The sequence below is a fragment of the Rhea americana genome, unplaced genomic scaffold (genome assembly GCF_003343005.1).
Source record: "Rhea americana isolate MKP2758 unplaced genomic scaffold, rheAme1 scaffold_9, whole genome shotgun sequence".
Taxonomy (NCBI): Eukaryota; Metazoa; Chordata; class Aves; order Rheiformes; family Rheidae; genus Rhea; species Rhea americana.
This window is the reverse complement of record NW_028187088.1, coordinates 7,023,984-7,038,249: the sequence shown is the minus strand read 5'-3', so window position 1 is coordinate 7,038,249 and position 14,266 is coordinate 7,023,984. Positions and strand designations below refer to the sequence as shown.

The window sequence follows — 14,266 nt, the reverse complement described above, 5'->3', positions numbered from 1 at the left end:
CCTCTAACTTCAACTTTCTTGAAAGTGGAAGGTAGCATTTTTACGTTACAAGGTAGCATTTTTACGTTACCGTGCCCTATCAAGTCCTGGCCTTTTTTTTTATATAAAGGCCTTGGAAAGATTCATGATGCTAAAGTTTGGGTGGAAGTTTCTACTATAGGATATCAAAATTCCAACTTAATGACATCTACCTGCACTTGTTTTCTTTCATATTTGTCTTATGGCTGTGACCCTAATTCACAGTTTTGAGTGCATCCAAGCTTTTCTTACATCTAAGATAATTTTAGAGATCTTCCTCCCTGCAGCCTTCCCCGTCCCCTCCTCCCCTAGTAATTTGGCCAAACTTGAGTCTTTTTGAATAATAACTCAAGCAACTGAAATCTAAGTAACATCTCTATTTGAGGGAGACTCTGCCCCTATTCCCCTCTTCCTTTTAAAGTCAGTCCATCCAGATAGCATCTTTGAGGCAACTTTTGACTAACTGTTTTTTAAATTTCTGTATTATCCTCAGTCTGAAGATGATTGCTTTTGAAGTCATAAGYGTATGTTTTTGAAATAAGTATATGTTTGAAATCTTTCAAGAGCATGTTTTTCTGCTTTTGTGGGGTTTTTTAATCTCTTACTTCAAGAGTTTGCATAATCCATAACATAAACTAACTACCTTCTCCTCCTTATGGATCAGAAGCTGTAGAACTTGGAGGCTTGTAGTGTGTTTACCCAGTTCACCAAAGTGGAAATGCAAATATCCGACTTAAGGAATAATAAAATAATAAGGAATATTTCTTTTTTTATTTTTAATAAATGTGTTACTTAAATTGCTTCCAATCTTGTTTTGCTATACATGTTAAATTTAACCATGTGGAAACTAAAGGTGATAGAAATATTGAAGCTGTACTGTCTGCTTTAAATTTTAATATTTAATGTGGCTGAAGTTTCTGAAATAGTGTATTATTTCTTTTGGGCTAGAACAGCTGTTTACTACTTTCTTTTTCATTAGTCCCAGCAGCCGTTGGAAGATCTGGATGCTAAGCTGAGAAGAACCCTTAGTCCAGAGACTGTTCCAGTGACGTCTGCTCCTGCCTGTGTAAGTTTGCAAAGCTGGCAATTTGTAGTCTTGAATAACTTCCATGTTTTCTTGAGTTTGTGCTCTTAGGTCACTGTCTTTAATACCACTGTGCCTGTCTTTAAAATCTTTAAAATAAAAATGCTCAGTGTTCTGCTCTTTGAATCGACTGTGCAAGCGCAGACTGGAGAACGACCTTTTAGTCTGTGGGATTGAGGCAACCAGGTGGGACTGAGGCCACCAGGTGTGATGCTGTCATGTTATGGGAAAAATATATAGGTTGCAATAGATTCTGTATTCCTGGAGGCTGCTTTTGGTATTAGTTCTTAATGCAGCTTTTCTAGTGAAGTCATTGGATAATTCTATCAATCTAGAAGGGGAAGTAACTATGGAATGAGGGGAAAAATAATATAAAATGAGCAGTATGTCAGTCTTAATTTGGGAGAGATGTTTAAAGTGTGGATCTGAACTTTTTTTTTTTAAGATTATAGTAAAAGTTCTGTAGAAGATAAGATAATGATTGACACTGATCTCCAAGTGACTACTTAGGTATTACTTCTGTAAAATGAAAGAGATGAGGTTTTGCTGGCAATCTCAGGTCATAAGGTGTACAAAATCTGTTCCTGTTGTTGCTTGCTTTGGTGATGAAAAAAATCTCTTTAGTTATTCTTGTCATGGGTCATGGCTTAGTCTTGATGAAATCGAAAGATTCTGTATTATGCAATGTGATAGATATGGTTTGATCAAACTATTTTTTTTTTTCCCCCTCCCTGAACTTAGTCTGCGCCCTCAGTAGCATCCACAGTGGTTACCGGGCTGGTGTCCACAGCAGCACAGTCTCCAAAAGATGGTAAAACAACTTTTTATTTCAGATGATTTCTCACCTTGGAGATATAATACCAAATTGAATAGGCTAGAAAGCTGGAAGAATATGACATTTTTTTAGTAAGTCAAAAAATGGCAATTTTTAAAAAGTGTACTAATTTATTTAAAAACTAGACTGAAATTTTCCACTGTAGGCCAGGAGATGGGAATGATTTGTACATGTTATAGTAATTCATGTGGGATTTAAAGCCATCCAAAATGCTAAATTAAGACCTGCAAAGAATCTCAAGTACGCTGCTAAGGTACAGCTTCAGGATGTGAAGGAAGTGTTCTGTCTTGTAATATATTCTTGGCAGCAGGAGTAAGACCWTTTTGTTTTGTGTCATTATGCTGTGTCCTATATGTAGACGATCTCTTCCTAACCTAAGAGTGTTTAAAACCAATAGGAAAACAGTATAATTCCGTTTTGGCATGTTTATACTAAACTGTACCATAGAATTCATTCTCTTACGAGAACATGAGAATTTTTTGCCTGCTGGAGTTTAGATGGTAAAAGTAAACGACCAAGGAGATTGCTTAATAAACATAGCAAGTTGTCTAATGCAACTGGTWTAAAAATAGAATGTTATTTCTCAGCTTTGTAACCTTATACCACCAGTACATATAGCAATAAAATTCAGAGCTGACATCCAAGAATCCAGCTCTGAAGGCTGCTTTGAAAAAAACACAGTTTATAGTATTTCTCCACCTTAACCACTTYTCTATTAGTATATTGCCTTCAGCATTTGTGAAATTCAGTTAATCATGGTGGGTACTGACTTAAAATAAAAAATGAAGAAAATCCCTATTACCAGTACCTTCTTACTTAAATTTTGACTGTTTTTTGATTCTTTGACTACTTTGTTTTTTGACTTCCTACTTTGCAGGAAAACTTTATAGAACAATACTTCATTTTAAAACTGTCGTTTTATATTCTAAATGGTAATGTTGAAAAATGAGATCAGGTTCAATGAATCCAAAGGCCTTCTAAGAGTTAAGTTTGAGCTAGATAAAAAGAAATGATTGGAATTCAAATAATTTGTTTCTAATTTTCTTCTCCATCTCATTCTCCTATTTCATAGCTTCAGCATCATGTGGTGGAGAAGGCAGTGCTATGGCTACCACAGCAGGAACTGGTATTCTTAAGATGGGACGGTTTCAGGTAGGAAATGTTGAACTGGTCARTGATCCAGAATCCAGTTACTGCCTGCCACCTCAGTTTGCCTCTTGGTGCACCTTTCTATTGAAAGAAAATGTGCATGTTGATCTTGTGAATGCAGGATTTTGTTCAGACGTTGTTCTCTTTCAGAGCAGAGATTGCACTAGGTTATCCAAGTCTAGTTTGTGAAGACAGTGTTTGTGACACTTCGTGTCAGGCCTTAGCTGTGTGATTGTTGGCCTCAGTCTTTAATGKTCACTGCTTTTTGGGCTAACTTAATATTGGGGTATTCACTTTGTCCTGTCTGTGATGGAAGTCTTCTCTGAATCTTCTGTTTCTTGGAGTTGAATCATCCAGATTATCTAGGACTGTGGCATTGCAAGGAGTTACTAGTTATTTTCCCCTCTCAGATGCTTCTTTCTTTTGAAAAGTAAATCACAGCACCATGTTAAAGAACTAAAAGTCTGCTTGATTTACTTTTCTATCCTAGGTCTCAGTGGCAGTGGATGATGTGCTAAAAGAGAGTGGCAAACCGGAAACTAAGCCAGTGCAATTTGAAACCACCTCTTCTGAATCTTCATCTCTTTCTGGCAGTAGCCCAGAGAGTACACTGGTAAAGCAGGCTGGCAGTCGGAAAAGTGAGGCTGTCGCTGGCTCATCCTTGGATGTGGTAGATGGTATTCCTCACCCAGTTCCTGTGGTGCAATTGCCAGTAGATGTTGGTCGGCCTACTAAGGTTGGGCGCTTCCAGGTGACAACAACAACGGATCAAGTGGGGCGCTTCTCAGTGTCCAAGACTCAGGATGAAATCACCTGTGCWGAGAAAGAGCCAATGACTCTTCCTCTCTCTGTGGACTTGGAACAAGTTGCTGCTTCCGCTGCAGCTCCTCAGAAGGAATTGGAGGCAAGGCAGTCCCCACACATGAACGGCCCGTCCTCGGAGCTGGAGGCGGCCTTTCTGAGCGGGATGGTGAAGGAGCTGGATGATGGCTCAGGGAGCCCAGACTCCCTTCAGCCCTTGGGGTCAAAGATCAGCCTCCCTGCTCAGAGCCTTAGCAACTCATTCAACTCTTCTTACATGAGCAGCGACAATGAGTCGGATATTGAAGATGAAGACTTGAAATTGGAGCTCCGTCGGTTACGGGAGAAGTAAGACTTCTTTTCTTTTTTTCTTTTCTCGCCTTCCCTTTTGAAGGTAAAATAAGTGGTCAGGTGTGCAATATATGTAACAGACTATATGAACTTCATTTCATCTAGACTGTACTTTTTACTTAAGAAAGACTATTTTAAAARACTAAACTTTTGCTAAATCTCAGAACTGGTTGTCAGTGTTTTGTGTGGTAAGACAGATTCTTTAGAGGTAAAGAAGTACATAGTTATCCCAAAAATGTGTATGTGCACTTGCTAAGCTTAATTTTCTAATCTGTAGTCTTGCTGCATGTCTTTACATGTAGATTGTCACATTATGGATGAGATAAGACTGTGCAGATTCATAGTTCTTGCATATCGTTGAAAATCAGTAGCTATTGGAAATATTGATGTCTTAGTTAAAATAAACAACTCCGCATTTCTAACATGCACTTCTGGAATTTCTGATGGCTCTCCCTCTCCTCAAGAATTTCTTTTGGTTTAGAAAAAAGCTTGGAAGTCAAGGAATGTGACCTACTAATTTATCTATGTTGGAAGTCAAAATTTTTAATGGCAGCTGCCAATTTCGTATCTTGTGTATGTAACAGCTCTGAAAATTTGATAAAATAGTGACATGGATGTCTGTAAGGCCACACCTCAGAAAATGAGTAATTAGTTATTCCTCTAGCATTTATGTTSAGTGATCAGACCTTCTACAATAGGTGTATATGCTTTTTTGTACTTCYATTTATCCTGGCTTTACAATTGCAACATTAGGAACTTCGTATTGGAATTCTGGCCACAATTAGACCACAATGGAAAATAACGAGTATTCTGCCGTATGTTTTTAGTGGTTATTTGTGGTCAAGATATATTTTGTCCTGTCTTGCTTTTTAGTGGGAATTTGACTAAAGRAAATCGTCATGTTAGGGGGAAGGGGAGAATTGTACGTACATGTAATTGTACATGTACAATATACATACATGTTATGCAATTTATTGCACATGTATACATATAATGTTTTTAAACTAATTTTCTACTGTAACTTCTTAGGCACCTTAAAGAGATCCAGGAGCTGCAGAGCCGCCAGAAGCAGGAGATTGAATCACTATACACGAAGTTGGGAAAGATCCCACCTGCAGTAATTATCCCCCCGGCTGCACCCCTTTCGGGAAGGAGGAGACGACCAACTAAAGGAAAAAGCAGCAAGTCCAGTCGTAGCAGCTCACAGGGAAATAAGAGCCCTCAGCTATCAGGAGGTAAGAGTTTCTCCAAGTCTTTTGAGGGCCAGTATGACTTCTAAAGTAAATAGTATATTGTTGTTTCAGTCTCATACTGAGAGATCTCTACAAGATCTTTAAAGAGAGACCTTTACATTTAAAAACTTTTAAATGACTTTTGCTAGATTGTAGTCTGAAAGATCAGTGTATTATACTGTTTCATAAGAGCAGTTTTAAAACTGTGGTGTTTATTTTGTAGAGACTAGTCACAGGGCTCTGATTAGGAGGAATAGACAGTATCCTTTCTGGAGTGAAAACTATGAATTTAAAGTAGAGGCGGAAACTTAAGTTTTTTAGATTAAACTTTTCTTTTTTCCCTCTTGGGTCTGCTTTTGCAGAATGGAACTGATCTCTTTACTTACCTTCAGAGATACTTCCCCCCACCCCTCGCTTTAGTAGCACTTGAGCATAGTATGGCTAATATCCTTACACTTCAGAAGCTAAAATAGTAGCCAATAGATGTCAGAGTAGCAAATTTCTATGGAGTAGTGTTTTTATATACTTTCCAAATTGAATGAAAAAAGGATTCAACAGTGAAGGATTCTATTCTTATTAAAACTATTTTCATACTAAATAGAGTTCAAAGATAGTTCTCTGACTGTTTGAATGGCATGGCTTTCAGATCCTTGCTATGTAGGTGTAGATGTCCCTCATATTTTCTGGCACTGAGTAAACAATACTGGAGGGTCAGCATTGTGAGCAGGAGTACTTGTTGCTGCTTTCAGCATATTTTTAGTAAATCCACATAATGTAGCAGGGTACGTATCTATCCAGTCACCCAGGGTGTTCACTTCTATTTTCTTATATTATAGAGGAGTTATATATGAGCATGTGGCAGTGAGCTGGGACAGTTGCCTTAAATAACTAAATCAGGTTAACGCTACTTCTGACAAACTTATAGTGGTTCCTTCCCTGCTGTAGTGTCTAGATTTGTTTTTGTTTTGTTTTCTTCTCGATTGACAYGCATGACCAGAGGGTGATGTCCTTCTGGTGGCTTCCTCCCGCCTCAGCACTTTTTCCCCTGTATCTTTGGCATAATAGCCCAGATAAACATTTGAATTACTTGCTAGTGACTTCACTACCCCCTAAATGTTTAAGTCATGCTTTCCTCTATTATTTTTCCTATTCATTGGGAGCAACGGAAAGAACTTRAAAAATGATTTAGGAAAGCTGAAATACTAAATGTCTTTCATCTTGATTCTTCCTGTAGGCAATTTGTCGGCTCAGAGTGCACCATCAGTCTTGCCCCCACAGCAGACTCTTCATCCTCCTGGTAGCGGGCCAGAGACTGGACAGAACCATTTGTTACAGCCCCTCAAACCTTCACCTTCTAGTGAAAATCTCTATTCTGCCTTTACCAGTGATGGTGCCCTTTCGGTACCAAGCCTTTCTGCACCAGGCCAAGGTAAGGCTTTAGGTGGAATTCGTGTTGAATCTTGCACCAGTGTTATTTTTGAGGAATGCTCAACTTGATGAAACTTGATTCTAGTAAACATTGTAAAGCAGATTGGGAATTTGATCTATGTTTGGAGACTAATAAGAATGGCTTTTTGCAACTAGATTTCTAGGTTCTTGCATAAGTGAAGTGAGTTGAAGGTTTTGCTGAAGTGATGAATACATAATATATGAACCTCTCTCTAATGAAAGTACTAAGGAGAATACAAAAGGTGGCAGCATGATATTAGCAGTATTCTGATTTGGAAGAAAAGCATTAGCTAAAAGCTGAAAGGATGAAGAGATGGATGAGAATGGGAAGGCAAAATATGAAGTGAGATTTAAGGAAGGAGAGGAGTGGCTTTTGTGCAAACAGATAATTGAAATGGTAGGAAATTCCAGAAGACACTGAAAATCCTTTAGATGTCAAAACTGCTTTGGCTGTTTCTATCAGTGGAGGTTTTTAAGTAATCTGAGGTGAAGAAAAGACCCATGTTCTGCCACTATGCATTCAAGAGTTATCCTGGAAGGAAGACTTAGCACTGGGTGATAGAATGGTAGGAATAAATTGCTCATCTTACTCAAGTCATGGATTATATGTAATTTGTTATCATATTATTAAATAATTTCTCAAAGACTCATTTTTGATTTATTTGGGAGGGAAGGTCTTTTCTGCARGTTGAGGGAGTGATAGGTTGATTCCTATACTTCTGTGAACTTAATTGTTTCAGTTTTTATCCTTTAACACTRTTTTGAAAAGCTTTCCCAAAGGTTGGTTGAATGCATCAATTTTAACAAGTGGTTTTGCCAGAACTGGAGAAGTACAAGCCGAAAACAGAAAAAGGCTTTTGGGAGGAATTCTCTGTAGAGATATCTTTTATTTTATTTTATTTTTTTTAATGAACTGTTTCAAGTACATTGGAGCTACTTGTGCCTCCCTGTACTTAGAGTTGCACAGTACCTTTTCTAATTGGATACTTCTGCCAGGATTTGGCTTTCCTATGGACTGCAACCTTATGGTTGGGTTATATGCCAGAGATTAACACAGCAAACTTGGYCTAATGTCTGGATGTATTGGAAGGAGTCTGCTCCACATACTGTGTCTACATACTCCTTGGTCCACTCTTTGAGGCTTGTTCGTGTGCCACGTTAATGCATTTCATTCCTTCAACCTCGAGTTGCTAACATCTTGTAGTGGTGTTCTGTCTCTTCTCCTCTCCTTTTTCTGTTCTTCCCGTTTTTGTTTTCTCACAGGCTGTGCGAAGTTTAACTGTACATCTGAAAGAGTGACGTTCAAGCCTGGTGGCAGGAGGACCCGATTTCTGAGTACGCCCTGCTTGGCTCTTTGTGTGTAACACCTTTACTCCTTCCTTGTCTGTTTTTTGTTTTGTCTTTTTGTTTTTTTTTTCTGCTGCTTGGATCTGACTGTTTCATGCAGCCCATTCTCATCTGCCAACTTGTATTCCCTGCCATCCCATGGCTCAGCTGAGCTGCTCTTGGCACACCTTTAGAAGTTTGGGTTCTCATGTTAGATATTCTCTGTTAATAAACTCATAGTGACAAGCATCAACTTCTGTAAGCTTTGGAAACCTATCTGGATGGTTCAGTGAAATGGCAGAAATTGGGGAGAGGATGCAGGATATGGGTACATGGGCCTTTACTTTTGGCCTGCCTAGTAATTATGCTTTAGCATGCATTACCGAACATGAGGGAGGCGCTTTTCTAGTGAAATAATGAGCGAGGTTTGTTTCCCAAATTATTCTTTCATTGGGGTGGTATTACTGTAACTGATAGGGGAAAGGTTTACCTTTTCCAGCAGTAAAACTACTGTGCAAGCTGGATGTATTTTTGCATGCTGTCAGCACTAGTGCTTTACTACASTGCAGAGCGTTGATGCCACCTGTTGGCAGTTAAAACTGACTTATGTTCATTAGCAGAAGCATAGTTAAGGATCAAAGTGCTGAGGGGTTTAAGCACATCTGTAAAGTATTTTTGGGAAAGCTCAAGAGATCCTTAGCTACTGATGGGCCCAGGTTTAGAAATTCTTACTGTGACTAGGAGACAGACTGAATATGCCACAAATAGCAGTGAAGATGGGGAATTAGATGTCTTCAGACATCCTGTCAACCCCSACAAGTTGTCTTTCAGCCATTTTAAAAATCATTTCACTTGTACTCATATTAGGCCAGATTAAAAAGAGATCCTCAAACTTCTGATGTGATTGTCTGAAGTATTGATACGCTTGAGCTGAGGCTGCTAATGTGATGCTTTTTATTGGGAGTGCTGCTGCGTCTCCCATGCTGCTTCTGCAGGCTGCACCCTTTGAATGCTCGGACATTTATTTCTTACCTTCTGAAATGACTTGGTATGAAGCTGTAAGTGCTGTAAAGAGGCCTTTGATTGCTGCACTACCTGCCAGTCCCAAACATCTGCGTGGCGTCTACCTTGCTGTGGTAGGCTGCAGCTCAGCTGAGCCAGATAAACATGTGCAGCAACTTAACCTGGTCTTCTGCAGAGACAGCTGCAATGCAACCAGCTCCATCCTSTGGGAGGGAGGGAGTTGGAGAGGGGAAGACTTCTCCTGGCATTTGGGTTTTGCAGTCTGASTTCACAGGATTTGGGGATTTAAGTACTAATAGTATGTAAATCTTCTCTGGACCTTAAAATCAAGTATCTTTAACTGGTTTTAGCGGGAAGATTAATGTGCAGATGTGCACTAATTGCCATTTGCAATTCAAAGATTTATGGCTTCTTTCTTGGAAGAAATGAAATTCTTACCAATGTTAACTTTTATCTTTAGTCTGACCTATCCTTTTTTGGTGTGGGAGTATAAAAAAACAGCCATTCCATTTCTGGAATTGGCAATGAGCTGAATGTATGAGTAACATGTACTTATAAGGCCTTKACTTGCTGCAAATTGTACATCATCTGGTTATAAAAGGAATCCTTTGGCATGTATATCTGTTGCTCAGAGGACTGGTGATAAGTGAAAAGGATTCCTTTTGAGAGGCTTGTAGCTGTCCTGTAAAAGCAGGTAATATTGGTAAGGCATGGCACAGCTTGGCCTGGCTCTTGGCTTGTCGCAGGTTGCTTGCTTCCTGGAGTCTTGTCCTTGAGATGCTATTGCAGACTATTGCGGGGAGACAACTGGAAAAGATGCTCATTTAGAATCAGCAGCATTGAGGAAACAGTGCAGCAACTGATGCTTTTAACTGTGCAGCCAGAGAAACAGAGCGGTACAGCTTGGCAGGGAAGATCTGAACAGTTCCTGTGATTTGGAAAAACTTGGGAAAATGGGGGAACAAAAAACAAAGCACTAGACCTCTCAAATTTTCCTCATTTTGTGAAGTAATCCTACTTTTAGAGCTGTTAAAATGCTTTCCACTTCCTGACAGAGGTGGAAGATTTACTTGCTTYTTCCTTTTTTGATAACCGATTGTAAGAGTAACATTTCCTAGCATTCTGCGCTGCACTTGAGAATTATGAAGAGCAAGTGCCGGGAGGCTGGGGTTTTCTTTTTCTGAAAGTCCAACTGATTAAACTGTCGGATCAATCCTTTGGATTTTTCCTGGTATGTCCCAGTAGCAACTTGCAGGGGTGTTACTACAACAAAGGCAGAGCCCTGCTGTGCTGTGTCCTCTGTTTCTCGCCGACCTTTTCGTGCTGTTTGCTGATACTAAACACTTTTCACTGTTTCTCTTACCTTTTAACAAATTACTCTCTCTTTGTGCTTCAGGGAAGATGGTGAAAAAAGTCTGTCCTTGCAACCAGCTCTGTAGTAATTATCTTATTTCTGTTATCTCTGATTCCTGATTGTAAAGCTATTCATCAGCTTTTTCTGGTCACTGAAGCCTTACCTCCCTGACTCTGTCTCCAGCACAGCATCTGTCTGTCTCTGTTATGCCCTCTGATGCGTACTCCTTCGTTAGCGTATTTAATAGGCTGGCTACTACTCCTGCAGACAAGTGGAGGCGGGGAGCAGCTTGCCTTCGCTCTTTGCTCATTGCTAATGGCAGTGAATTGAGCATTAGGGTCAGTTGCTCACTGTAATGTGCTAAAATGGTACCTYTGAGCAGCTGCTCTGTTTCCAGATCTGACTGGGTTTGCCAGCTCYGTCACAGACCCAGTTGCAGAGACTCCTTCAACATCTTAAAAGAGTAAGAGTGAGCTGTTGGAGATCTCAAAAGATGTCTCCCAAAGCAAGAAATGCTTAGAAATGCCTGTGTGTGTTTGCAATTTAAGATGGTTTTATAGGTGTCTTTTGACTTGGCTAATGGGGGGAAAAATAAGAGGGCAGAGTGAAGGTATTACAGGTGGCAGGCTGAAGAGGGAGAAGCCTGTTTCATTTCAGATCCTTCTTGTCAGAGCTGAACTGGGGACGGTTGCTGTGACTGAGCAGGAATGCAGGGGTTGTTTCCATTGAATGCTACAAGTTTAAACACTTCCCTTTCACGCTCTTCTGGATGGCAACCTCTGCAGGCAGCGATTACATGGGAGCTGAAACGCAAAATTCTGAGAAGTGATTTTCTAAACTGACTTTACATGGGAGCTGTGGTAATTTTATAGCTCACCTTTAACAGCGTAGGTGATCTGCCTTTGACTGTGACCTGAGATGGGAATGCTCTCAAAAAATCACTTTGGTGGACAAAATTGCCATCGCCTCCCACCTTTGCCAAATCCTGAACCAGTCCAGCCCTTTTCAAAACCACTCAAAAGCGTTCCTAAATCATGTTTCACATCTTCAGATGAATGCATTCTAGTTAATTCTCTTGATTAATTCTCTCCCTTTCGTGGCCTGAGGAAGCTTTCCAGAGTAGGTCCAGGATCCCAAGTTGTAAAGTGTATGCTTACTGATTAAAGTGGGAATGTGAAATATCAAAAGCAGATATTGGCCATCATGAAGAGGATGAGAGTGAGTGTGTCAATCCCTGCATGAATTCTGACAGTGGAATGTGATTATTACTGGTATTGACAGCTCCTCTTGAGTACATCTGTTTGCTTTTGCCTGTTCTGACTTAATTTCACTTTTAATATCATTACTCTTATTTAATAAGTGTATTACAAGCCCTTTCCACGTTTTGCATGCTTAAGTTTCTCATTATTTCATTGTAGATCTTCCTTGCCACTTTTAAAGTGTCCCTATCACTCTTCATCTGAGCTGCTGCTGCACACCCTGGTCAGGGAACCTTTATTCCTTCCTTTTTGTGTGTGCCGTTGCATGGGTCTGCGTGCCTGTGGTGACTGCTGCCCAGCTTGCAGGCAGCTGGATGGGAGCCACTTTCATGCTTGGGTTGGAATTGGTGGGAGGGGGACGTATTCTTTCCTCTTCTGCACAACTAGAGGCAGTAACACTTTGCTTAATTGTCCTGCATAGTAAGTATGTCACCTGCCTAACTCACTCCTTACGATGAAACATTCCCGCAGGGGTTTGGAGCCCGTTCTTTCAGAGATACAGAGCTTGCAAGGACTGTGGCTGTTAGCCAGGGGAGGTGGTACAGATGAATTAGCTGTCAGGCAAGAGACAGTGACTTTGTCGTTCGGCCTCTGCAATAGAGATGGTGATTTTACTGCTGGGCTGCTTGGTGCTCCACTTCTAACCACTTTTCTTCACAAATGTCTGCTGTACACTCAGATTTTCCTAGATTTCCTGGTTGCAGTCTTAAGCACATGTGAACAGAAATGTTTGAGTAATTTTGAGAAACAAGTAGCTGAGGGTGGTGTGTGCTTGCAAGGGTGCTGGGTTTACTGCTGCAGCAACAAGATGCTTATTTTGTTGTGTTTAATTGGTTTTGTACTAAATGGATTTGAAAAATCTCGATTTGTTCTGCCTTTACCGTGTCCTTCAAAAAAGACCTATGGGCCTAATGGTTAACCGTAACTTTAACATATGGAAATGAGAATACTGCTAGGAATTTAGGAAGCTTACTTGATAAAATACAATCTCCTCTAGTACTGATACAGTATCTGTCTTTGAAGAGCTTACATCTGAGTGCAATTGTTTGTTTACAAGTGTGAGGGGAACAATGACACTGTTGAAAAGGAAGCTTCTTCAGGATATTTTCTACAGGAAAATTTTCAGTGAGCTTTCTAACAGAAGTGAAGCCTAGTATTTATGTGAAGGCATTTTGTGTTCTTGCAATCAGCCCAGTGAATGGAAAAACTTGTAAAGCATGTTCCAGGAACTGCTCTGATTTCTGCCTTCTTTTAAGCTGTGCTAGTTGTCTGCATCTGAAATGCTTGTTCTTCTGACATAGGAAATCTGAACGTAATGGCCAAAAAATGCTTTCAGAGACAAAAAGCAAAAATTAATGCAGTACAGACTTCCCCTGCTGATCCTGGCTGTTGGTGGAGGAAGACAGTCCCATCTGGTTATCCTCAAGAACATAAGTATGGCAGCTATTGGAAACAACAATTGCTGTTTCTCACCAGGTTTCTTTGTGTAATCTGGGTGAATTTTTTTCTTTGTTCCTACAAAGTGGAGATAACTCTCTGCAGAGCAGCTGGCTATGCTGATTGTACTGCTCCTTCCTCAGCACCTAGTGTTGTCCTCCAAGGTGGAACTGATTTGTGCTGATAGTGGTTGCTGCTGATTAAATGATGTAGGATGAGAGAATGACATGACTGTACTGTCATTCGGTGTTGAAATCTAATCTCCTAATCCCCCTACAAAGACCTATGGGCTGCTACTGTTCCCCTCTTAAGATGACTACTTGCAGCACCTCTGGAGAAGTAAACATATCTACAAAATACATTAATCTGAAAAAAATGACTGTAGGAATCYTTGAATTCCCTGTTCAGTGCGTCTTGAAATTGAAATGCAGGATTAAATGTGCATGGCATTTTAACTGGCTCTCTATTATTGTGCCATTACCACAGATATTAAATTTACTAGAAATTTTTTTAAAAAAAAAAAACAAAAAAAACCAGAGTTTTGATTCTTCTTTCTTGTATTTTTAGGGACCAGCAGCACTAACACAGTTGGGGCTACAGTGAACAGCCAAGCACCCCAGCCTCAGCCTCCTGCTATTGCCTCTAGTCGAAAAGGGACTTTCACAGATGACCTGCACAAGCTGGTAGATAATTGGGCCCGAGATGCCATGAACCTGTCTGGCAAGAAAGTTGGCAAAGGGCATAGCAACTATGAGGTAAGATTTCACCCATGAACACTTATGGCAAGACACTGTTGCTCTCATCCCTATCTGTTAGGGTACCAAATGTAGCTAGCGCAGAGTTTCCACATAGCCTGAACAACTGCTCTAGAAAGGTGCTGGCTATATCTTTCAKGTATGGGGTTATGCCACCTGCTGTTGAAGGGAATGGGATGACTAGAGAGGAAGA

General features: G+C 40.2%; 1 protein-coding gene across 9 annotated transcripts in view; it reads left to right on the top strand.

Moving 5' to 3' along the window:
• LOC146584817 (serine/threonine-protein kinase WNK1-like) overlaps positions 1–14,266 on the top strand; it is a 108,331-nt gene that overhangs the window by 90,850 nt on the left and 3,215 nt on the right. For 5 of the 9 annotated variants that reach the window (XM_085324166.1, XM_085324165.1, XM_085324161.1 and 2 more), the window contains 9 exons: positions 998–1,084; positions 1,844–1,913; positions 3,010–3,089; positions 3,577–4,235; positions 5,268–5,473; positions 6,705–6,899; positions 8,183–8,254; positions 10,665–10,706; positions 13,886–14,073. In XM_085324166.1, the coding sequence (XP_085180292.1) occupies positions 998–1,084; positions 1,844–1,913; positions 3,010–3,089; positions 3,577–4,235; positions 5,268–5,473; positions 6,705–6,899; positions 8,183–8,254; positions 10,665–10,706; positions 13,886–14,073 (1,599 nt within the window). Of the gene's footprint in view, positions 1–997; positions 1,085–1,843; positions 1,914–3,009; positions 3,090–3,576; positions 4,236–5,267; positions 5,474–6,704; positions 6,900–8,182; positions 8,276–10,664; positions 10,707–13,885; positions 14,074–14,266 lie in introns of all 9 variants that reach the window. The other 4 variants (XM_085324160.1, XM_085324159.1, XM_085324164.1 and 1 more) reach the window with 4 other exon arrangements.